This window comes from Bos indicus x Bos taurus, chromosome 7 (genome assembly GCF_003369695.1).
Source record: "Bos indicus x Bos taurus breed Angus x Brahman F1 hybrid chromosome 7, Bos_hybrid_MaternalHap_v2.0, whole genome shotgun sequence".
In the NCBI taxonomy this organism is placed as follows: Eukaryota; Metazoa; Chordata; class Mammalia; order Artiodactyla; family Bovidae; genus Bos; species Bos indicus x Bos taurus.
In genome coordinates, this window is record NC_040082.1 from 48,432,122 (window position 1) to 48,457,450 (window position 25,329).

The following is a 25,329-nucleotide window of genomic DNA, read 5'->3' on the forward strand; positions in this document are numbered from 1 at the left end:
TTTTTTTACCTCCATTAGCTAATAGATATTTGGGTTGTTTCTACTTTTCACAATTATGAATATTACTATAAACATGTATGTACAAGTTTTTATGTGCATGAATATTTTCGTTTCCCTTGGTTATATAGGAGTAGCATTGCTGGGTCATGTGATAACTCTCTGTCTACCTTTTGGAGGAATCGCCCAGATTAATTTTGGCATGAAGTAGCCAAGCTAATAAGGAAAAGCTCTTGTGTTGACTATCTGGAAAATTATTATAGTAGCTCACTGTGTTTCTCATATTACAAATATTATGATTTTAAACATGCTTTGAAAAAACAAATACATCTGGGAGTTCTCTGATCTAAAGTGAAGAATCTTTGGTACTTTAGGTTCCTTTTTGTTTAATTTTTTTAAACATCTCCCTCTTTTTAAAATAGCAATCCTAGACTTTTTAGCATAACGTTTGAAAAAACTGTGGTAAAATACATTTAACACATCTTACAATTTACCATCTTAACCTTTTCAAAGTGTGGTTCCTCACTAAGTGCATTCACGCTGTTATGCAGCCATCTCTACCATCCATCCACTGACCTCTTCATCCTACAAAACTAAAAGTCTGTACTCATTAAACAGTAACCTCTCTTCCCCCCGCCCCCACAGGCTCTAGTTCTTTTTATCTCCATGAAATTGACTACTCTAGGTACCTCACATATTTGAAATCATATAGTATTTGTCCTTTTCTAACTAATTTCACTTAGCATAATGTCTTCAAGGTTCAACCAGGTTTGTTTGTTTTTTTAATAGATCTTTTTCTTTAAGAGCTTTTATTTATTTATTTATTTTTGCTGTACTGCTCCACATGGAGGATCTAGTTCCCCAACTAGGGATCAGACCCATGCTCCTTCCAGTAGAAGCGAGGGGTCCTAACCACTGGACTGTCAGGGAAGTCCCAACGAGGTTGTTTTTAATATGGGAAAGTGTAAATAAAAACTGGAAGCAGGGACTTCCCTGGTGGTCCAGTGGCTAAGACTCCATGCTCCCGATGCAGGGAGCCAGGGCTCCATCCTGGTCAAGGAGCTAGATCCCACATGCTGCAACTAAGATACGGTGCAGCCAGATACATTTAAAAAGCAAACAAAACCACAACAGAAAACCCAGAAATATCCCATAATCCTAGTGGCTCTGACAGCTCCTATTTAACTTTTTTCTAAAAAATTAAAATAATGTATTTGCATGTTGAGAAAATATAAACATAAAATTTCAGGAAAAATACAATGCCAAAGTTCTTCCCCCAGTCCTTCTCTTTAAAGGTAATCACTGTCAATAGTATCTTGACTATCCCTCTAGCACAACTTCCCAGTAAATATGTAAGAGTGGGCACACTTTATCTTTTCTTATCAAGGTAAAAGAAACACTTATATGCAACATAATGTACTTTCTTGCTTAATTTAAATGGAAGCTCTCTCCTTAGCAGTCCTGTAGACCAGTCCCATTCTTTTTACTAGCTGAGTGGATTTCCATTGCTAGATGAACCATAGCTCAATTAACAAGCAATCTGATAATGGTTTCCAGTTTTTCTCTATTACCAGTGAGCACCCTTGTAGTATATCTCCAAAGATATAGTTGGCTAGTTTATTTGCAAGAGAAATTCCTAGCAACATAGTTGCTTGATCAAAGGCATGCGCATTTTGAATTTTGATAGACATTACAAATTTATGCAACAAAAATGGTTTCTAAAGAGTAAGGCTATTGAGAAGTTTACAAAGAGGATGATTTCAGTCTGCCCAACAGAATAAATCAGTCAGCAGGGTTTTGGGTAAACAGATAAAACAAAACTCCATCCGGGGGGTGCGCAGGACTGACTGTATTTCGTTCTCAGGCCCTGCAAGTCACAGCCATTTGCCTAACAAAATAGTGTCCTAACCTCAGAACTTTGTGCTCAGCATGATGCAATGATGGAAGTTCACCCTTGTGAGATGACTGGGGCAGCTGGCATTTTCCCACCCGATTGGCTACATGTCCCCACACCCCAGGCCTCAGCTTTCCTGTGTCCTGTCTGTAACACGAGAGGGTGGTGACAGGTCTCTGGAGGACCCTTCAACCCCAACGTGGTAAAGGGTGAAGGGAACAGGGCACTTCTCACACTGAACTTCTCGGTGGTAGGTGTGAGGGGCAGGGGGTCCTGTCCTGTACCCTCTGGTTATCCCTCCAGTAAGCACATCCATCATTAATTCTCAGACCTGTCCTCGTTTTGAGTCCAACTCAAAGATCAGGGGAAGGTGTCCCCCCAGCCCCTCCCTGCTCCCCATTGCCAATCCAGGCTACCTCACCTGCACCCCAGGGCCCCCTCTCTGAGCCTCCTCTGACTCTCGCCTTCCCCTCTCTCCCTTCTCTCTCCTCCCTGCTCTCAGGTGGCTGCTGAGATCTTGGTGAGTGCCCTGTTCTTCACGTGGATTTTAGTGGTCTGAGTCTGGCTGTGCCTCTGGGTGGGGCTGAGTGGGCAGAGTCAGGCACGATTTGGGGGCCTGTCCCCCAGGTTCTCTCTCTCCCCTTCAGGACCTCCAAAAACCCCCACTGCATGAAAAATGGGCTGGGCAAGTGTTTCCCAAACTTCACCACTCAACCACTTGCCAGAATGGTGCTATATACCACCAACTGTGAATAGTGCTTTAAATGGACTCTCATGTTAACCCCAAATGAGTTTTATTTTTTACTTTCTGGATGCACCATGTGGCCTGTGGGATCCTAGTTCCCTGGCCAGGGATCAAATCTTTGCCCCTTGCAGTGGGAGCACAGAGTCTTGATTGCTGAACCACCAGGGAAGTCCCAAATTGAGTTGCTTTAAAGGAAATTTCATATCGATGTAAATAGAACTGACCCAAAGATCACCGTGGAAATAAATATGTGGTGTGTAAACATGTTTGCCTGTTTACCACACTTGGGGAAACACTGGCTAGACCATTTTTCCTTGCACACATGCACAGACACTTCCCCAGAGAGGCTTTCAGAGGGGTTTAAAGATGGAAGAAGAATCTGAGTCTCCATGCCCAGTCCCCGCTTGCCCTTTCCCCGGGCCCAGTCCTGTGTCCCCAAGGCTAAGGTGGGAGTGCTCTGTGCTCAGCTCCTCTGGGTGAGTCCGCATGGTCCCTGGGAGCCGGACAGGGGATGTGGAGACCGAGGAAGGGCCTCCTTGGGTGGCTGGGTTAGCCCAGCTTCTCACCATCCTCGACCCAGGCAGACAGGAAAGTGAAAAACAACCAGGCTTTCTTGTGTCTCCCCTCCCCATTCCTGCCCCAACCTGGGCTCTGCAGGAAATAGCAGACACAACCAGCGGAGACAAGTCTTCCCTGGAGACACGATTCATGATGATCCTCTGCACGCGGAGCTATCCGCACCTCCGGAGAGGTGAGACCCAACTCCCTCCCCTCCCAAGGCAGTGGGAAGATCCCCAACCCTTGGCAAGAGGAGCCAGCTGCCCACCCACCTGCCCCTTACCCCAGCAAGGGAGTTTGTTGGCTGACGGGGACTCAGGAACCCCAGGGTCTGGTCCTGGCTGTGCTGCTAACAGCATCATTGAGCCTTGGGCCAACTTGCCTCACCTCCTTAGGGAAACACGTGTGATGCCTGGGATAAAGGATGGCAGGTGGCTTTAGCTTCCAAGGCCAACTCTATGGGGTTGGTAGTGGCTGCCTAGAATGCTGTGTTGAGAAGGATTTGAAGGTTCTGTGTCACGGTTCTTTGGTGACATCTGCCAGGAGCAAGGCAGTGAAGGGTGGTGATGACACAGAGACCACGTGCATGTCTTAGAGACACACACAGGCTGCCACATGCGCCGCTGTATGCGGCGACCCTCACATTAGGCGATTGTGAGGGGCCCTGACTACTGAGACAGTGACGATTTTACATGCACGTGCCTGGTACTTTGCAGTAAAATACTTAAGGGGCTTTAGCACAGTGACTAAAAGAATGGACTTGGGAGCTGGACTGGCTTGATTCGAATCTCCCACTTATCAGTCATGTGACCCCGGGCAAGTTACTGAATATCTGTGCCTTTGTTCCCTTACCTATAAATACGGGATTTTAATTCTACCTCACATGACTGTTGTGAGGATGCAAAAGATAATTATTAATGCACAAAAGCGCTTGGTACCTGATAACTTCTTAGTGTTATCATTGTGATTACTTGCATTAATCTCTATCCCAACTTGACTCGGGAGGAAAGGGGGGCCCAGAAAGGGAGAGGGGTTCACCCAAGGTCCTTCGGTGAGCTTGGGGACAGCTGTGAATAGCATGCATCCTCCTTCTACTACCCCAGCCTGAGTTCCTGACACTTGCCTGAAGCTCTGGGGCAGTGTCTGACTTGATACAGGCTTGGCTCAGAGCTCAAGGCAGCCTTGAGATCAGAATGTCCTTTCCACAACAGCCCTGCCCGGTAGATTTAGGTCTGGGCTGCAGCCACGCCTGCTGCTGCTGGGTGGTGGGGGAAAGGATGATGTCCCCCCAAACCCTGCATCAGAGCTCACCTCCCACCTCGGGGACTTCTCTGGGGGCCAGTCTTCCAGGAGTTCGTCAAGATGACCAACTATGACGTGGAGCACACCATCAAGAAGGAGATGTCTGGGGATGTCCGAGACGTGTTTGTGGCCATTGGTAACTGGCGGGGACCAAGGGCAAGGGCTGGGGAGGGACAGGAAGCATGTCCAGAGTCCCTGGATGAGTGTGGCCTTTGTAACTTCTTAAACTACTAGTTCTGGGAAATAAGCACTGCCACTTCTTGGGGTCTGTCAGCGTGTGACTGGCGGGGTAACATGAGGACTCGTTCTAGGCGACAGGGTAGTGTAAGGAAAGAGCTCTCTCTGGGGACATGGCTGGGAGGGTGACGGCTGGGCTGGGTAGGGTGCAGTGTCCTGCAGGTCTAGGGTGTGTATACGCGCGCACACCTTTTCCTCCTCCCAGCACCTGGTCTCTTTGGTTACTCTCTTACTGCATAATATTAGCTCTTGCCTTTGAAAAATCTCTCCCCTTTTGGATCTCAATTCTCCATGTATACAAATGACTGAGTAGATACAAGCGAAGGTCAGGTTTGTTTTTATTAGCGTTAGTGATTAGCAGTATCTTATTTTATGACTACAATACAATGCATTGTATTGATGCACTTTTTTTTTTAATCCTACCTTGAGGTATCAGTGGAACGTTTTCACATAATTGCCATCAATTACAGGATGCCTGTTGATTTTAGGGACTTCAAATGCGAGGAAAAGTTATTTTAGAACATGGGAAGCAGAGGTGTTATTGTCGTGATGTTATTATTTGATTTATAGTGGATCTTTACCAGCTGGGAGCAACGCTTAGGAGACAGAATAGCATAGTAAATCCAGGTTAAGTCCCATCTGTGCCGCTTATTAGCTGTGCAGTTATATCCTTTCACAGGTCATGAGAACCCTGTGCCTCAGTTGTCCTCCTCTGTAAAGTGCGTGTGATGATAGTACCAGATTTAAAGGAGTTAATTATACAACACTTAAAAAACAGCCTCCTGGCACATAAAAGGCACTGGATAAATATTAGCTTCTATTGTTATTTACTGTCAGGCCCTGTGTGAAGTTAGTTGCACACAGCTTTGTTTGAATGCTCACAAAGTGCTTTTATCTGCCTATTTTACAAAGTGGGATGCTGGGGTTCAGCAAGGTTACATAGCAGTAGTGGAAGCAGGGCGGGAACCAGAGGCCGTCTGAGCCCAAAGCCCAGACTCGTATTAATCGCAGAGTAACTGATCTTTGGAGACACGTCTCGACCTTGCTCTGCTCTTGTTGCTCCCGCTTTCCCCTTCTCCCACCTAGAACACGTGTATGTGCAAGTGTGTGCATAGATGTTCCGCTCCACTTCACTCCATCCCATGGCAGGCCCCGGGGTCCTCTGAGGCAGCTGGGCGGGCTTCAGGTTCCGGGGAAGGCTTTCTGGGCTGGTTATAGAGGATGGAAGTTTCTGCCCAGTCTCCTCCTTAGCCACACTGACTGAGCCCCACACTTGCAGTCAGGGCAGTCTCCTTGGAGGAGGTGACAGGACTGGGGATGTAGATTTGGGGAGGTAAAGTAGTGGAGGACAGACAGGAAACTTCTCCTTACCTTGGGGAAACAGAAGCGATGAGAGAGCAAAGGGAGACAGGAGCTTTGATTTTCAGGTCGAGGAGCTTGGGTTTTGTTTAGGAGGTGGTAGGGAACTACATAAGGACCCAGGAAGGTCAGTATATAATGTAGTCTTTCCCAGAGGGTCCTGAACCTGCTGCAGGGGAGGGTATATGCCTGTCTCCTGCATGAGTGTGCCCTTGGGATGCACGCTCCAGCCTCTCGGCCCCTGCCCTCCTCATAGAGATACTTTTACATCTAGAGTCATTCTAGTGTTTTGGCTCTGGCATCTGAATCCTCCTCCTTAAGCTACCTGAGACACCCCTTCTGATCCCTATGAGCTCTGGGGCCTTGGAATCCAGCAGCTGCTGAGGGCTAGAGACCTACCCACCCTCCCCAGCCTTGGAGGGTGGGAGGTTGTTACATCAGGCAAGCAGTATTTGGGGTGGCGCTAGGTAGGTTGATGTAAACATGTGCAGACTCTGGGGCAACACCCAGCCCCAGGGATTGGCAGTGCCCTGAATTACACTGACAGTCTCTCTTTGGTGTGGTGTTTCTCTCAATCAGGAGTTCTCAAACATTAGGCTGTGCCACAGTGAGGTGGGCAACCAGCCAGGTTTGTGCTAAAACCAGGAACGCCCCAGGCAAAGTGGGCTGAGCTGGTCACCCACCTTCCAAGGTACAGATTCAGCACATCCCAGGGGTGGGACACGAGAATGCACATTTCTACCAGGTTCCAGATGATGCAGACAACTTCCAGGAACTAAACTTTGAGAACCTCTACTTGAAATATTTCTTGAATCTGAGTCTCTAGGGCGGAGCCTAAAACCTGAGTTTTCCTCAAGTTCTTTGATTCTGTTGCACTTAGAAGTCTGAGGCCCTGTACCGTGGCTTCACAAGTGGTTTCTTCCCTTTGAGTCCTCTGCTAGCCTTGATTAGCTACAAGCACCTCAGCAGGAAACGAGATGCAACTGAGTGAGAGCCAGGTCCATGGATGAGACAGAGGAGGAGGTGTCAGGAAGGGGGAGTGAAGGTGTCAGGCCTGGGGGTGAGCCTGGTGTGGCCACGACCTTGGGCACAGGTTGCTGGGATAGGCTATGCTACTTCAGTAGCAGCATCAGCAGCCCATGGTTTGGCCACACCTCCTTTGACCAAGTACCCTGCATCTCTTTCCTCTTCCTACCAGTTCAAAGTGTCAAGAACAAGCCTCTCTTCTTTGCTGACAAACTTTACAAATCCATGAAGGTAAGAAAACTTACTTGTGTGTTCCTTTCCCTTTGAGCACTTCCACTTTGGTGCACAGGTGGGCACCACCCGCCGGGTCAGGAATTGGGTTGCTTCCACCTGGTTGATGTTTCTCAGCCTTTGTCCCAGGTCTGGTTCTAGGATAGTAGTTCTCAACCAGGGGTTACGTTGCCCCCTGGGGAACATTGGACAATGTTTGATGCATTTGGCTGTCACAACTTGGGGAGTGTTGCTTTTTGCATCTGGTGGGTAGAGAGCAGGAATGCTGCTGAACATCCTCCAGTGCTCACACAGCCCCCACAGCAGAGAATGGTCTGGTCCCAGCTGCCAAGGTTGACAAGCTTATTCTGGGAACTTGAAAAGGACAGTCTCTGCCCCCTTGGCACTCCCATTCTAGCAAGTGAAACAATGTCTTCTGTGACAAATGATCACAAAAGGAAGCGAGCGCTCAACTCTGGGACTAGCTCTGGCTTCCTGAAAACCCAGGCCACTCAGGCCAGCCTCCCAACCCAACAGTGGAGCCCCAGCTGCTGACAGAGCCTGGACATTCTGTTTAGTGGGAGTGCGCCTGAGACCCCTCTTAGCCTGCTGTCCCCAAACATGACAACCATCTCTTGAGCCCTGGCCATGTGCAGCCCTGACTCCTCAGCTGGTGTTCTGAGCTTCCTGGGGGGCAGAGGTGGGCCTTGGCTGCCCATATATTCCGTGTTCTGTGTCTGCTCCTTGGATCCTGTATTAATTTCCCAGGGCTGCTGTCACAAATTGAGTGACAACAGTGTATTCTTTCATGATTCTGGAGGCCAGGAGCCCAAAATGAAGGTGTTGGCAGGATGGGTTCCTCCTGGAGGCCCTAAGGGAGAAGCTCTCCCATGCCTCTCCCCCAGCTTCCAGTGGTTGTCTGGAACCCTCGTGTTTCCTGGCTTGTGGCTGAGTCCCTCCAGTCTCTGCCTTTATCTGCGTGTATGTCCACGTGTCCTTCATGTAAGGACACCAGTCACTGGATCTCGGGCTCACCCCAATGCAGTATGTCCTCTACTAATTTCATGTGCAAAGACCCTATTTCCAAAGTAGGTCACCTTGTAAAGCTCCAGATGGACATGAATTCAGGGAGCATGCTATTCAGCTCATATAGGCAATTGTTGCCTCTGTCTGCCCAGTCCTAGGCACAGGGGAGTTGGAGTCAGAAATGTTTATGGAAGACAGAGGCAGGATGTCCCACCCCAGGTTGCAGGGGAAAGGGAGCAGAGCAGAGATGGACACCCACGAGCTCCTACCTGACCTAGCCTCTTCCTCCTCCTGCCCTGTGTCTCCCTGTCACCTGACTCCACCAGGGTGCCGGCACGGATGAGAAGACCCTCACCAGGATCATGGTCTCACGAAGTGAGATCGACCTGCTCAACATCCGGCGGGAGTTCATCGAGAAATATGACAAGTCTCTCCACCAAGCCATTGAGGTGAGGGGCAAGCAGGATGAGAGGTCAGGGGGTAGGGGGCAGTGTCAGATGCTCCAACATAGAAGTTCTTTTTATTCCCAGGGTGTCACCTCTTAGAACAACTAAGACGTTGCTAAATGAGAGGAGATCTGCCTTACTTGCTGTTCATACCAAAATAAATTCCAGATGGATCGCAGGCTTATAATTTAGGATTTCCAAATAAAACGAGCCCCTTTTCTTGCTTTTTAAAAGCAATTTTATTGAATCATAATTTACAGATCACAAAATTCACCTGTTTTAAGGGCATAAGTCAGTAATTTGTAGTAAATGGAACAAATTGCACAGTCTTCTCCACAGCTCAGTGTTTCCACCAACCCACTGCCGTCCCTTGTACCTGTCTCCACTGCCGGCTCTAGACAACTTTCAAGTGACTTTCTGTCTCTAAAAATTTGCCTTTTCTGATTATCTCATGTAAATGGAATCAGGTATAATATGTCTGCTTTTTTCATTTATGAAGCCCATTTCTTTGACGTTGAAATTGACCAAGATCTTAAAGCTTGATGCTGGACTTGGTTGACAAAACCATGGGGAGGCTCACAGGCAGTCTCATACAGACTTGGTGGAGATGTGAATTGGTAGAACATCTTTATTATTTTTTCTTCCAGTTTTATTGAGATATAATTGACATATAACACCATATAAGTTTAAGGGTACAACATAATGGTTGACTTATAAAAATCATGAAATGCTTATCACAATGACTTTAGTGAACATCCATCATGTTATATAGAAACAAAATTAAAGAAGTAGAAAAATGTTTTGTGTGTGTAATGAGAACTTTTAGCATTTACTCTCAACTTTTGTATATTATTATATAATTTATATAGATTATATATTACAGCAGTGTTAATTATATGTTTCACGTTGTATGTTGCATCCCTAGTACTTATAACTGGAAGTTTGTACTTCTTGACTACATCATCCAGTTCCTCCTCCCACCACCCACAAATCTAAACTGTTTCTATGAATTTATTTGTTTTTGAGTTATAATTGATCTATAACCCTGGGTTATTTCCTATTATACAATGTAGTGATTTTTCTTTTCTATACATTTCAAAATGATCACCACAGTAAGTCTACTTACGATGTGTCACCATACAAAAGTATTAGTTATTGACTGTATTACAGTCAATGACCACAGTGTACATTTCATACCCATGACTTATTTTATTTGGCAACTAGAAGTTTGTACCTCCAGTCTCCCTCACCTTTTTCTTTCCTCCCTCAATCCCCTTTCCTCTGGGAATTGGTATTTGCTCTCTGTATCTATAGCTCTTTCTTTTTTGTTACATTTGTTCATTTATTTTGTTAGATTCTGAGTATAAATGAAACTATACAGTATTTTTCTGATTTATTTCACTTAGCACAATAATCTCTAGGGCCACCTATGTTCTTACAAATGGCAAGATTTCATTTTTATGGCTGAGTAATATTCCATTGCATGTATATGCCACATCTTCTTCATCTGCTTATCAGTTGATGGGCACTTGGGCTGCTTCCACATCTTAGCTGTTGTAAATTATTCTGCTATGAACATAGGGGTGCATATATCTTTTCTAAGTAATGTTTGTTTTCTTTGGATAAATACCCAGGAGTGAAATCGCTGAAACATATGGTGGTTCTATTTTTTATTTTTTGAGGAATCTCCATACTTTTTCCATAATGGCCTGTTTGGCTGAAAGTTTTACTTTCATTTTAGGTTTGAAGGATTCATTAACAAAAGAGACCACTCATTACACACACATTAAACAATTTTAATATTTAAAAGAGGATTATTTGACTTAATTTCATGTACAGTCGTTAAAAGAAAAGAAATAGAAACAATAGAGAAAGGTAATAGCATATACATCACCAAACTGAGCCGAAACCCACATTCAGACTTGAATAGCGCTTTTACTTGGAAGTTCCAAGTAAAAGCTATCTGGCGTCTCAATGGGAAAAAGGTCTCTGGTGATGCATCCACCCCACAGGTGAGCTCTGGGTGCTCCCGATTATAATCTCAGGCTACAGACTGGTATCATCATCAGTTTGTACACAAACATGCAGCTCTGGTTTTCCTATAACTTTTACAGTGCTTTTTGTTTCATCTTGTGGATCATAAGACTTCTTTGATATTAGGGGCTCAAGAACGTGCAAGACCTACCCGCTTTCTTACCCAAAGTGCTGCTGGTGTGCTTGCAGGCAGGCACGTAGTCTAGGCAAGGTCAGAGTCGGTCAGAGGCCTGCTTCTGAAGCCTAAATAAGGCTACCTCCACTTCCATTTCCCTAACATGCCAGACATACAACATAAACCTAATGATGTTCACATAAATTTCTGCAAGGGCTGGTACCCAGCAAGTGCTCAATAATGTTTGTTCAAATAAGGAATCCCATAACACATGTATTAATGATCTTAGGGGAAAAGTATTAGCAGAGTACAAGGGAAGAGGCCAGAATAGAGGGCTGTGATCACAGCAGAGGGGGCACCTGATGGTAGACAGGATTTGGGGGCAGTGCAGAGGGCATGCTGGATGGGGGAATGGTAGGCGTTTAGGTAGTAAGATGCTCAAGATGCTTCCAGAAGGAAAGGAGGGAGGTGAAGCCACAGAGCTTCATGAGGGTCAGACCACACAAGGCCTTGAGGCCAAGCTGAGAGCTTGGACATCTGAGGATAACAGGGAGCCACAGAAGGGACATGGGGGCCTTTGATATCCAGGCTGAGAGCAGCTGGGAGGAGGGGGCCTTGAGATCATCAGTATTGTTCCACTCACTCTGCTCTCCCTCTGACCTTGCCAGGGTGACACCTCCGGGCACTTCCTGAAGGCCTTGCTGGCCATCTGTGGAGGCGAGGACTGAGGCCACTGGTGCTCACGGGCACCTCTGCTGAGAGATGGTCAGCGGCACCACCTGCCACGACCCAGCCTGATGCTCCAGCTTCAGAGACTAAAGAAGGGACAGGGTGGGGGGAGGGGTCAGGGTGGGCGCTTGTCTTCAGCTGGGGTTTAGGGGAAACTCCCACTCCCATGAGCCACTGAGGGCCCGGCACGGTCACCCCTGCTCACGTCTGAGCGGCCGAAGAACCGGAGCCATTGATCCCGTCCACCTCCACTCCCCATCCTCCTCCTCCTCACGCCTTCCCAGCTTCCATCTCTTGTCACAGCCCCTGCCCTGGTCTGGGCTTTATTGAAGCCAAAAACATACTGAGCCTCTGTCTGTGAAGTGAGTGATGTGTGTGTGCTTTTATGGTGGGGTGTGGTGGCAGGTGCCAGTTCTGGGGGGCGGGAGAGAGGAGGAAATGTGCTGAGCCAGCTGGCAGTCCTCCCACTGTTTCACTGCCACCTCATCCCGATTGTGGTGCTAGAGCACTGAGCCAGGAGCCCGGAGACCTGCGTGCAAGTTTGCACCTGCCACACACCTGCTTTGTGACCTTACACCAGTCTCTTTCCCTCCCCGAGTCTCTATTTTCTTATCCACAAAATATGGGTTCGACAAAAAGATCTTGGCTTATTCTTCTAACATTGACATTCTAGGATGTGCCTCCAAATCGTTCCCTTTCCATTTCTCTCTTTAAATAAACAGACACATACAGGCGCATAATCGCATTTCCAAGGGGGGTCTGTGATTTTGATGTAGAACCTGCAGCCTGAGTTGTCGCCATTAGAGCCAAGGTGTTAAGCTACCCAGGAGTGGCTTCTGTCTTCCCACCCCAAATGAGGGTCAGAGCTTGGGTCCAGACTGGGAAGGCTGGCCCAGCTGGCTCTAGGTTTCAGGTCCCTTCTCTCCCCTCTGCTGCCTGGATGTTTCTCTGTGAGATCTTCATCTGTTAACCTCTGAGCCCAGACTTCCTCTTTTGAACTCTTCGGGGGCACCAGATGTGATCGTGATCTGGGGAGGCCTGTGGAAAGCTTCCTCTTTGTGAAGATCAGTGATGAACAGGTCAGCTGCACTTTCTCTATCTCCCTTACCTCAGCTCTGGCTCTGCTCTGGGATTCAGATCTCAAACTGTCTAGTACCGTGGCATGTGGGTGCCTAGGGGCTGGAGGGCTCTGCTCCCTGTCCCAGCTGACCTGCCCTCTCCTGCAGTTCAGTATATGTTTATTCACTGATCAGGGAACGGGGTGAGGGGTGTTGGGAAACATGCTGGTCTAGTCTTTTTTTTTTTTTCCTAGCTGCACTGTGTGGCATGGGGGAATGTTAGTTCAGTGATCAGGGATTGAACCTGTACCCCCAGCAGCAAAAGCTCAGAGACTTAACCCCTGGACCACCAGGGAAGGCCCAGGTCTGGTCGTGTGTGACCTTGGACCAGCCGCTGCCCTCTCTGGGTCTCTTCATGTGTGCAGTGAGGGGTTGGACCTGACAGTTTTGAAGAGCCCTCTCTCCATCTGAATGTAATGAGTCTGAAAGGCAGTTACCTTGTGTCTTTCCCACTTCCTTCCCTCCACCAGGCTGTGAGCCCAACCCTGTGAGGGTCAGCTGAGACTTGTTTGGGTATTTGCCCAACTTAATTGTTACCATAGATAAATTAACACGGCGATTCAGAGCTGTGGAGTCAGACCTTTGCCACTGACTGAGCGTGTTATCTCTCTGAGCCTGTTTCCTCATCTCTAAGACAGGGCCCAGTCCTACCTCCGGCACAGCCTTTGTGGAGTAAATGAGATAGTTTATGGAAGTTCAGGGCTGCCTGGACCAGAGTAAGGGGCTGGGACCACCCACCCTTAGCCAGGCGCCACTGTCAGAGCTGAGAGGTGGCTCCCAAGATGTTTCCTTGAGCTTTGCTTTCAAGAATTTGTCAGCAGTGGATCACAGAGGCATCCCAAGACAAATACGACAGTGTCCTAAAAATACACACCGAGGGACGAATAGGTTGGGGGCGGAAGGGAAAGAGTGATGGAGTCTGAGGGAATAGATGTCGGAAGGCCTCATAGGCCCAGAGGAACACAGAAGCAGAGAAACCAGGAATTTCTAGAATTCCTAGAAACCAGGAAGTCCTACCTGTGTACTAACCACTCCAAACCCTCGACAGGCAGTTTTCTCAGTTAAGGGATGTTGCCTTCTGAGATTGGTTGGCAGCAGGAGGAAGACCCTCAGCTGTTTTTGTTTTATTTATTTGGCTGCAAAGGGTCTTAGTTGACAGCTTGTGGAAGCTAGTTCCCTGACAAGGAATAGAACCCAGGCCCCCTGCATTGGGATTTCAGAGTCTTAGCCACTGGACCATCAGTAAAGTCCCCTCTCAGTGTTTTGAGGGGAGAAGGCAATGGCACCCCACTCCAGTACTCTTACCTGGAAAATCCCATGGATGGAGGAGCCGGGAAGGCTGCAGTCCATGGGGTCGCCCAGAGTCGAACACGCCTAAGCCACTTCACTTGCACTTTTCACTTTCATACATTGGAGAAGGAAATGGCAACCCGCTCCAGTGTTCTTGCCTGGAGAATCCCAGGGACGAGGGAGCCTGGTGGGCTGCCGTCTATGGGATCGCACAGAGTCGGACACAACTGAAGTGACTTAGCAGCAGCAGCAGACATGATTAGAAATGGGAATTGGCATCCAATTAGAGGAGATTGTAAATCAGGATTATATCATAATCCAGGGTTGGCCTTTGGCGGTTCTTTGGAAAACCTATGGGAGACTTCTCTGGTGGTCCAGTGGTTACTACTCCGTGCTTCCACTGTTGGGGGCAGGGGTTCGATCCCTGCTCGGGAAACTAAGATCCCACATGCCATACAGCATGCCAAAAAAAAATTTTGTTTTTTAAAAAGGAGAGGCTATGAAGGAAGAGAGACCAGTTGGAAGGCTATTAAAATAGTCCCACTAAGTCCCGGGTGCCTGCAGAAGAAACCATGCTTTTTCCTCGGATCTGTGACGAAGGAAGGAGTCACCGCTGTTCTGAATCCAAGACACCTCATTCCTCCAACCATCCACTCATGCAGCTTGTGCTTACGAATGCCTCCTATGTGCCATGCCACTTGCAAGATACTAAAGATATAAAGTTAGACCTTTGTGGTCCTCATCCTTAAGAGATTCTGTTCCAGTGTCCCTCCCACCCACCTCTCTCCAAAACACAGTATCACACGACACTGGAGCTTGTTTCTGTGGCCAAAGTTCAACAGAGAGAAGCGGTGGGGTCTAAATTAAAAACGAAAGGAAAGAGAAAGCGGAACCCAGACCGCTGCTGTCTCAAAGTGGGAGCACGAGAGGATGGTCGTGACATCCTAAGTGTGGGAGGGGCCCTCAGAAATTCTCACCTCCCTCTCAGCCAGACAGACAGCTGACACTTCACAGGCCCTTGGTCACAGAGCCTTTCAGTGGCAGACAACCGGAACTGCACATCCTGACCCCAGTCCAGCACTTATCAACACCCCCGCAGGTCCTTCCACTTCCTTCAGTCTTCCCTAGAGGGCTTCAGCCCAAAGTCAGCCTCCCTCCAGCTCCCAAATGGTCCCCTCCAGGCCTGACCCCTGCCTTTTCCCTCAAGAGAAACACTTCCCAGCAGTTCTGGTCTGGGGTGCGCTCGGGTCTTTACGGCCACGAGGAAGTGTGTGAAGGAAGTGGCTGGTTGGCAGGAGATTGCCCTTTCGACCTGAGCCGAGAGTGACGACTTGGGGATTGCCACTGTCCTATTTCCTGCTGTTGAAGAGCTCCGTGGGAAGTGCGGGCTATTTACAAGACCCCGATATTTGCTGTGGCCGGCTTTGCTGAGAGCCAAGTCACCACCAGAGTGATCCCACTGGAGAAGCCCCCTCTCAGTCGTCTTCTGCTGTTAGGCAAAGGAGACGGCTAACTATGCTACTAACCGGGAGTCCAAGTGCTGATGCAAATTATCTGAAGACAGGCAACGCATCATGGATGGACTGAACTGGAAATGGTCTGCGAGGTCATCCGAACCAACCCTCCTGTTTCCCAAGTTGGGAAATGGAGGCCCCAGAGCTGGACTGCGGCCCTGGGGTGACCCCTGTGACCAGTGCACAGTTGTCCTGATTCCGGCTCTTCTCTCTGCTGACACACTCCCCTTCCTGCTGACAGCAGAGCTGAGAACAAGATGGGGAAGTGTTGAGTTGACTGGCCCACAGTTCAGAACCCAGAGCGGTAAATCACCACTCCAACGGGCCTCTCCACACCCTTCAGACCTCAGGTTTCCCAGGTCAGACTTCCCCCACTTCACAGCAGCACTTAGACGAGTGGGAAATGCTGGTTCTGCTGAGTCCACCACTCAGTAGTCAGGTCTATGGATGGAGGCAGGCAGTTCGGCCTGGATTCGAATGCCATCCAACCACTGGGAAGTAGATAGGTCACTTGGCCTCTCTATGCCTTGACATCCTCATCTGTAAAATGGGAACGACCAAGATTTCTATCTCACAGGGTTGTTGTGAAGATGAAATAAGGCAATGCATGTCTGAGCACACTATCTGGGACACAGCAAGGACTCAATAAATATCAGCTCTTTGTTATTAATCAATAGGCTGGATTCCATTTCAGAGCAGAGAAAGACAGAGAAGGAGTCTCTTTCAAGAGCCTCTGATGATTCACTGAGTCCCTGCAACTGTGCTCCTTACTCTCAGAGAAAGCTAAGTGGGAAATGTTATATGAAGAATTCAACCAGGCACACAGTAGCAAGGGATACCAAGAGGCCACAGATGAACCACTGACAGGCCAGAAAAAGACTCCCTGGAAAGTGGATATGTGAGAAGCACCTCAAAAGATGGATAGAGAGGGAATTCCCTGGCAGTTCAGTGATTCAGATGCTGAGCTTTCACTGCAAGGGGTGCAGCTTTGCTTGCTGGTCGGGGGAACTAACATCCCGAAAGCCAAGTAGCATGGCTGGGAGTTAGGGGGGCAGGGGGTGGGGTGGGGTCGGGAGAGATGGGTAGAAAAGATATTGAAGGAAGGAGAGAGTCCTTTGAGGTAAGATACAGAGGTGGGAAGTGGAGGCAGTGGGGTGTGCTCCTAAGGGCCCTGGCCCCACGCCCAGCACGAGGACACCATTCAAGAGGGTCATGGAGATTCCAGGTTGGAGTCTGGCCTGTACCCTCTGGGCCCTGGTCAGCCCTTGAAGGTGCTGGGGATGGGAGTAGTAAGATCAGAGACATCCTTAGAAAACTGTTTCTGGGGATCAGCGTGGAGGAGACCAGCCCGGCAGCTGGGAGACCACTGGACAGGCTTGCAATTCCCCAGATGTGGAGGGACGAGGATGCGAGTCAGGGTTGGGGAAGCAGAGATGGAGAAAAGAAGGATGCAGGGGGAGCAAGAAACCAAGGAAACTGCCCTAACTGCTATGGGGAGCAAGAAAGGGAGGCCAAGGTGAAGCCAGGCATCATCACCTGGGAGCCAGAGGCAGCAGGAAGTGTTTTAAAGGCAAGAAGAAGCCAAGGACCCTGGTGTAGCCATCCCTTCACCCTCTTCTCAGCTAGGTGAGGCCCGAAGAGGCCCTCGACCAGAGCCATTTGGCAACGGGCCCTTCCTTCCATCTGTGGGATAGTCCCACTCCTTCCTCCGGCTATCACCTGCCCTCAACGCTGCCAGCTATAACCAGAACCCCTGAAGGGCTACTCCACTGAGATGCCATGGACCTTGACCTAGAGACAGCCATGGGCAGGGAGGGGAGGGCCTTGACAGGAGAGCAAGGAGGGTGGGGGCTGACACAGAAATCTCAAGCCTGTGCTGGGCCAGCCATCTCCACTTCCACTTGCCCTTACATCTGGCATCTACTCAAAGCTCATAAGTACTACTAACCACCACCACCCCCACAGTTCCAAACCATAGCCACGCATAGCCGCATGATGTGCACACTCTGTATACCCAGACTCAGAAATGCATATTCTTGACCACAGAGAGAAAAATGATTAGGTCTCAAATACACAGAGGATCACAAACAGAAAGACAGACATGGCTGCCCATAGATGCACTGGTGGCCACACGGGAAGGGCCTCACGCACGTGGGCACACTTGCTTTTCACACACACTCGCTAGGGCACAGATGAGTTCACACTTTTCTTGGCACCCAGCCTGTGTGTAAAGCACACAACTCTAGGAACCTGTGACCTGCTTGTTCCTGTGTATGTTCTTTGTTCTGTTCCTCCATAGGAGGAGAAACAGCCAGGCTGTCTGGGGGACAGACTCCTCCATAGGAGGAGAAACAGCCAGGCTGTCTGGGGGACAGACTTTGGGCCTAACCGCACCCTGCCTTGAGCTCTGGGGAGGCAAGATGAGCTCCCTGGAGGAAGGGGATCAGCCTTGCAATGAAGGAGAATCCCCAGGGAAGGTTTCCCAGAGGAAGTGAGGCTCAAGATGAGTGAAATATAAAGCTGCAGAAGGAAGAGAGAGTTTCCTTTAAAAGTCTTCACCCTGTTCTTCACTTTTCTTAGCCTGCTCTAGAAGAAGCTGGTGGTGAAAGGGTTAACAGGACCACCTGCCCCTCGCCCCCTTCCCCAACCTCCTTCTCTTGGGCCTGGGAAAACCTGAGCACTGGGATTTGCCCTGATGCCTTTCGCTGTTCCCAGGATAAAACTCCCCAGGTGAGTGAGATGGAAACCTAAAATGAAACTTTGCCAGACTTCCCGGCCTGGGGCCCCATTACTGTCACCCTTGTCAACAGCTGCAGTACCAGATCCACCATGATCGTGCCCTCTGCCTGAAGCCTGCTCTCCTCCTGGGGTTGGAAAGTGCGCTTGTGACTTCCCCTGCTGGGTCTCAGGTTCCTGACCTCAGGAGGATGTTTCAGGAACTAAATGAGATTAAGCACACGCAGATCCTAGCACAATGCTTAGGTACCCAGGACGGTCAGGGCCTATTACCTGCCTTCCCAATTCCCTGCCTCTCCCAGGGTCCCTTCTCTTGCCCTGGCCTTCTCCCATCCTGGGGTCCACGTTAATGGGAGTGCAATATTTGCATAGACATGAGACCTCACACCGGGGAAATTCCCCTGGTGACCAGGCTTCCTTTCTGAGGTCAGGCCACATCATCAGACCCCGCTCCTTCCTCTCTGGCTCTCCCCAGCCTCCTGATGGCTTTGGTCCCTTCTATCTGGCTGCTGTAGATCCAGGCTCACAGATTTAGTCCCATCCTTTCATTCTGGGTGGTGTCCAAGAGGGTGTGAGGGCAGAGGGTGGGCTGGGTATCTGGAATGAAAACAAGTTACAAGGGATACAGGAAAAGGCAAAAGGCAGGAGGTATTCTGGAAACCTGGACTGTAATGCTAACGTGACTTTGGGCATAAGCCTTCCCCTATCTGGGGCTTAGTTTCTCCTTCTCTCCGGCCAGGGGGTTGGTCTGAATAATCTCAAAGCTTCGTTCCAGAGCTGATAGGCTAAGAAGCCACTTCCTTTAGCAGCACAGTCTTGCAACATTTGTCCTTGGATCTTCCTCCTTTGACTTGAATCTTGCAACACTCTGCCCTGTATCTGTTTCCTTGGGAAACACAATTTTGCAAAACACACCCCTACATTCCATTTTTCAGACATTTACAGAATTCTATGCACCTCCTTCCCCCGACTTGGCTTGAGTTTTAATGTTTCCTTTCACATTCACCATGTATGATGTCCTGAGACCCACAAAAGTGGAATAGAGCTTCCAGATCCGTCCTCCTTGTGGTCTCTCCCCCTGGCACTGAAAAGACACCTTCCCTGATACATGAAAGGGGAATAGTGAGGTCCTGCGACCACCTGCATCAGAACCAACCATTAGAAAAGAACTTTGAGGGACTTCCCTGGGGGTCCTGTGGCTAAGACTCCATGCTCCCAATGCAGGGGGCCTGGGTTTGATCCCTGGTGAAGGGAACTAGATCTCACATGCTGCAACAAAGATGGAAGATCCTGCCTGCTGCAGCTAAGACCTGGTGCAGCCAAATAAATGAATGTTTAAAAAAACACAGCCACAGCCAAATAAATGAATATTAAAAAAAAAAAAAAAAAAGACCCTTGAAAGCAGTGGGCAAGCTTGTGACTTTGATTAACCTGGGGAGCTATTAAAATACCAATCCCAGGCCATACCCTGCCCCCTGAGATTCTATTATTACTGTAGAGTGGGGCCTGGACATCTGTATTCCACAAAGCTCCTAAGGTGATTCTGATGTACTGCCTGGATTGAGAGTCACTGATCTGAAGCCCCCATCCAAGACCAAATGGGCCAAATAATTCTGACGGACACTCAAGTTGACGAACCCCTGACCTATGATATTCTTTATGAAATCCTCCTAATGGACACCCCTTCTATACACACAGCTCTTCCCAGGGTTACAGGTGGACAAAGAGAATTGATTCCTTTTCCCAGATGAGGAAGGTGAGAGACAGAGAGAGGAAATGTCTGCTGCAGTCACACAGCGAGTCAGCAGCAGCAATGGGCTCAGTACCTAGTGGGTGCCTAGCGCCCCTGGCATACTAGGCCCATGCCGAGCACCCCTGGACTCAAAGTATTTTTGCAGAAGTCATGGATTTGACATCTGGGTGACCCAGAGAAGTGCTCCCACACTCAGTACCTCCCACTAGTTTGTGACAGTGAGTTCTCCTTGGCTGCCTGTATTTGAGCAGGCAATTCTCATTTCAGAGTTGGAAGATCCAGTTTAGGGAACTTGGGCTTCTCAAACTCCACTAAGTTCCAAGATCACCCCTGAAAGCTTATTTAAAGTGCCATCTCTAGGGCCCTAGCCCCCAGAGAGGCTGATATCTTAGGTTCGTGGCGGGATCCAGAAATCTGCCCCAAGTCCTGGGCTAGGTTCCAATGGCATTGGGGTAACTTTCAACAGAATTGGTGATTCAGGAAACCCACAGAGTCAAATCCATTCATTCTCTAAATAAATACTGATTGACAAGTATGAGGCTGACTCAGTGCTATTCCCACAACATTAGCAACAAGACCAGAGACGTCAGGGTGGGAGAGGAAGTTAAGGAGGGAGGCATGGGATAATTAAGTAGCAAAGTCATTCGTCCTATTCTGTGACAGCCTCCCCCTGTATACCCACATTTCACTCATCTTTTGAAGTTCAGCAAAGGTCTCATTTCCCTCAGGTGAACTCTGGAGACGTTCATTACCTGAGTTTGAACTCCAGCTATGCCATGTAGTAGCTGTTGGCTTAGACCACTGTAAGCCTCGGTTTCCTCATTTGTAAAACAGCAGTACCAATCTCACAGGGTTCTGATGAGGAATGCATTTAAGAACACTTAGTACCATGCCTCGGAGAAGGCAATGGCAACCCACTCCAGTACTCTTGCCTGGCAAATCCCATGGACTGAGAGCCTGGTGGGCTGCAGTCCATGGGGTCGCTAGGAGTCGGACACAACTGAGCGACTTCACTTTCACTTTTCACTTTCATGCATTGGAGAAGGAAATGGCAACCCACTCCAGTGCTCTTGCCTGGAGAATCCCAGGGGCGGGGGAGCCTGGTGGGCTGCTGTCTATGGGGTCACACAGAGTTGGACACGACTGAACCGATTTAGCAGCAGCAGCAGTACCATGCCTGTACACATTAATCTGAAGTATTAGCAATTAGTGTTATTATTTCCTGACTATCTTGGCCTGCTCTGATTTCTTCTTCCTCTGAACTTTTAGCTTTCTTTACAGTATCAGAATGGAAGATCCCTTAGTGATCATCTATCTGATTCCTTCCTGTTATGAAAGGGGAAGCTGAGGACCAGAGAGGTGATGGAATTTGCCCAAAGCCACATAGCAGAGCCACGACTCAAACTCAAGTCTTCTGATGCCCAGTCCCAGGGCCTCTTCTTCCTTAATGTCTATCCCTTAACCCAAACAGAGAAGGCAATTTCAGGATATCTACAGCTGGAAGAAGGAAGATGGGGAAGAGAAGGTGAGAGGAGCTGATTGCTTTCAGCATTTCGGCAGGGAAAGCCAAGAGCTAATCTTCCCACAGGGTGTGAAAACCAAGTGTTCAAATTGGAGATTCCAGCTCAGGTGGGTCTAGGTCCTTGAGCCTTGTTAGCTCTTTAAGTTCCCTCCAACCAGTCCTGGGTGGGCGAATTCATAGAGGATCTATGATTTTTGTGGCCTCGGAGAGGACATCCCATGTAGCGGGGAAGTATCAGAATCTAGGAATCAGGGCGGATTACACAATCTCCTGATGAGGAATCTGAAACTCCGTTTCCTTGATGAAGGGACATTCTCTAAGTTCCCAGAAGGCTCTGGCTGACTCAGGGGGTTTATGCGGGGCCGCTAGCAGGCTTCATAAAGGGGGCCACGAGGGAGATCTCTCTCCCTGATGCTGAGTCCTGCCATCATCCCAAATGCTTGTTCCTGAGCTGTTGGGGACGTAAGGGAGGCCTTGCCATCTGGTATCAGAGGGAAAAGATGGAGCATCTGACAGCAAGGGCGTGAGAATGTGTATTTTTATTCCCCAAAGAGAAAAGAGTTCATGTTCAAAGAAGCGTATTATCTTTTGCGCCTAGCCTAGCTCAGGGACTGGTGTCATTCATTCTGTAGAACTTTCTGTGAGGTTCGTCAGTGTAGCGGCTTGCCACCTGTGGCTATTGAAATATTTAAAACGTGGCCTGTGCAAGTGGGAGCCTGAGTGTGGTATGGGAAAGAGTCCTGGGCTAGGAGTCAGGAAGTCCCTTGATTTACTCACATGGAAAATCACTTCCCCTTGTCTGTTCTTTACTTCCACGTCTGTAAAGTGAGGCTGTTGGGCCAGGAGTTCTCTCTGGCATTCCCTGGGCAGTCCCAATCTGAGTGGCACAGAAGCAGTAGAGGATCAGAGTCAGTGGACTCTCCACTCCATCACACCCTGTCCCCCATCTCCCAGTGCCCTTCCCAGGGCTGACATGGCCCCCTGATATCCAGCCCTGTGTGTTTCTCCAGACCCACCTCTGTGACATACCCCTTGCATGCTTCAGACTCCATGGTTTCAACAATGGTTCACTCCACGGAGAGTGAACAATTTTCAGTTCCCTGAAGGTACTCTCTTTCTTCTCTTTGCATATTCTGTTCTCTTTGCTGAGAATACCCTTCCTTATACTCTTGCTTGGCTACTTCTAGGTCTCAGCCAAGGTGTCCCTTCCTTTGAGAAGACCTCCCAGATGCCAAATCCTGACCAGATGCTCCACTGTCCAGGCTCCTATAGCTCCCTGTATTTCTCCTGTCAACATACATCTCTACCACACTTGACTGTAATTACCTATTAATTTGCCTACAGCCCCTAGAGCAATGCTATCCAGTAGAACTTTGTACTGGATGATGGAAATGTTCTATACGTGTGCAGTCTAAGGTGGGGGCCACATATGGCTGCTGAACACCTGCAGTGTGGCTGGTGCTACATTGCAGGAACTGAATTATTAATTTTATTAATTTCAACTAATTTATATTTAAACAGCCATGCATGGTTAATGGCAATTGTACTGGACAGGGCAGCCAGCCCAGAGTCTGTGAGCTCTGAGTGGGCAGGAAGTGGGTCTGACTTGTCCATTCCTATGTCTTCAGTGGTCTAGAATATTGTGTAAGAATGAAGAAACTCCAGAACTTGGAGAAAAGTCAGTTCATCCAGACAGTCCCCAAATATACCCCCAATCAGGCATCTTTTCAGTAGATAATTAGCTGAGACGTTCTGTTTGTAAAGTTCAGTTCAGTTCAGTCACTCAGTCATGTCCAGTTCCTTGAGACCCCATGGACTTCAGCACACCAGGCTTCCCTGTCCATCACCAACTCCTGGAACTTACTCAAAATCATGTCCATAGAGTCAGTGATGCCATCCAGCCATCTCATCCTCTGTCATCCCCTTCTCCTCCCGCCTTCAATCTTTCCCAGCATCAGGGTCTTTTCCAATGAGTCGGTTCTTTGCATCAGGTGGCCAAAGTATTGGAGTTTCAGCTTCAGCATCGGTCCTTCCAATGAATATTCAGGACTGATTTCCTTTAGGATTGACTGGTTGGATCTCCTTGTAATCCAAGAGACTCTCAAGAGTCTTCTCCAAAACCACAGTTCAAAAGCATCAATTCTTCAGTGCTCAGTTTTCTTTATAGTTCAACTCTCATATCCATACATGACTACTGGAAAAACCAGAGCTTTGACTAGACAGACCTTTGTTGGCAAAGTAATGTCTCTGCTTTTTAATATGCTATCTAGGTCGGTCATATCTTTTCTTCCAAGGAGCAAGCATCTTTTAATTTCATGGCTGCAGTCACCATCTGCAGGGATTTTGGAGCCCCCCAAAATAAACTCTGTCACTGTTTCCATTGTTTCCCCATCTATTTGCCATGAAGTGATGGGACCGGATGCCATGATCTTAGTTTTCTGCATGTTGAGTTTTAAGCCAACTTTTTCACTCTTCTCTTTCACTTTCATCAAGAGACTCTTTAGTTCTTCTTCACTTTCTGTCATAAGGGTGGTGTTTGTAAAGTAGTCAACAGTTTACAAAGAATGTCTGTAAACTCTCATTTTAATTACCATTGCAGGAGGCTGGCAAAGCAAAACTCATTATCCTGTTTTATAGCAGAGGATCACTGAGGCTCAAGATGGGGAAGTGAGTCTCATGACTGAGTGCAGAGCTGGGCTGCTCATCAGTGGGTAGATCTCTAAGGCCCCACTTAGCATCCCAGTGAGATCCAGCCCAGAGGGAAGGAGTGGGCTTTTCCCTTCCCTGTGGAGAAGCCACAGAAACTGAGTGGAAACAGATGGGATGATGGGAGCTAGGGGGTGGGTAGGAGGATGTGGGTCGAGTGTCTGGTGATTTCCTCAGGACCCTGGGCACTGGAATCCCCCATTTTAGGCAAAGGAAGAGACTGAGATCCTTGGGAGAACCCAGGGGTGGGGCGGGGTGGGCCAGCCCGGTGGCCTCTGCCCCCATGCTTGTTCCTGGCCCAGCCACAGAATCATCAGGCTTCCGGCACTCCCCCGGAGCCCCCTCCCCACCCTGGAATTCACAGCAAGTGACAGCCAGTCTGGGAAGTGACAGGTGGGGAACTGACAAAGGAGGGCCCTGTGCTCTGCCAGGGGGCGGGATGGGGCCTCAGCTGAGTTCGTGGGGCTGCCTTCGCCTCCATCTCGGGGAATTCCCCTCCTGCCTAAAAGTCAGCCCGGCCCAGCTCTCCTTCCTGCAGAAGCACAGTGAGCCGAGGCGCCTTCTCAGGTGGCAGCCCCCGCTGCATAGACCCCATCATCTTCTCCTGCCCTTCCCCAGGTGAGTGACCTGCCCAGGGTGGTAAGCCAGGACGGGCCAAGGTTCACCACACAAGGCTGTGGGGCCACCAGACCCTCTGGCTCTGGGCCACAAGCCACCTGGCGCCCGGTTTTTCTGCCAGCTAGTGTCTGTGGCTGCCCTGACCCCGGGCTCTGGGCTCTGCACCTCTACCTCCTGGCCTGCCCTCATTCTCTTCTTGCCTCTCTCCCTCCATTTCTTATTTCCTCTTCCTGCCTTCCTCTCCTTGCCTTCTCAGCCAGTCATTTTCTCTCTAGTCGCCAGCAGTTTTTCCAAAGGGAAGGAAAAGAAAGATCTGCTTTTGTCTTATCCTTTTCCCAAGAGAAGGGAGCAGGTTCATAAGTATGAAGGCAGGTGTCTGTGTGTGTGTGTGTGT

The 25,329-nt window shown here is 48.9% G+C and overlaps 1 protein-coding gene across 5 annotated transcripts in view; it reads left to right on the plus strand.

Annotated features, from left to right (window-relative positions):
• Positions 1-12,040, plus strand: part of ANXA6 (annexin A6) — a 47,075-nt gene extending 35,035 nt beyond the window's left edge. For 3 of the 5 annotated variants that reach the window (XM_027545917.1, XM_027545919.1, XM_027545918.1), the window contains 6 exons: positions 2,394-2,411; positions 3,294-3,387; positions 4,537-4,632; positions 7,291-7,349; positions 8,681-8,803; positions 11,618-12,040. In XM_027545917.1, coding sequence (XP_027401718.1) covers positions 2,394-2,411; positions 3,294-3,387; positions 4,537-4,632; positions 7,291-7,349; positions 8,681-8,803; positions 11,618-11,677 — 450 coding nt within the window. In that variant the 3' untranslated portion in view covers positions 11,678-12,040. Of the gene's footprint in view, positions 1-2,393; positions 2,412-3,293; positions 3,388-4,536; positions 4,633-7,290; positions 7,350-8,680; positions 8,804-8,884; positions 10,560-11,617 lie in introns of those variants that run through there. The other 2 variants (XM_027545921.1, XM_027545920.1) reach the window with 2 other exon arrangements.
• The last annotated feature ends 13,289 nt before the right edge of the window (positions 12,041-25,329 follow it).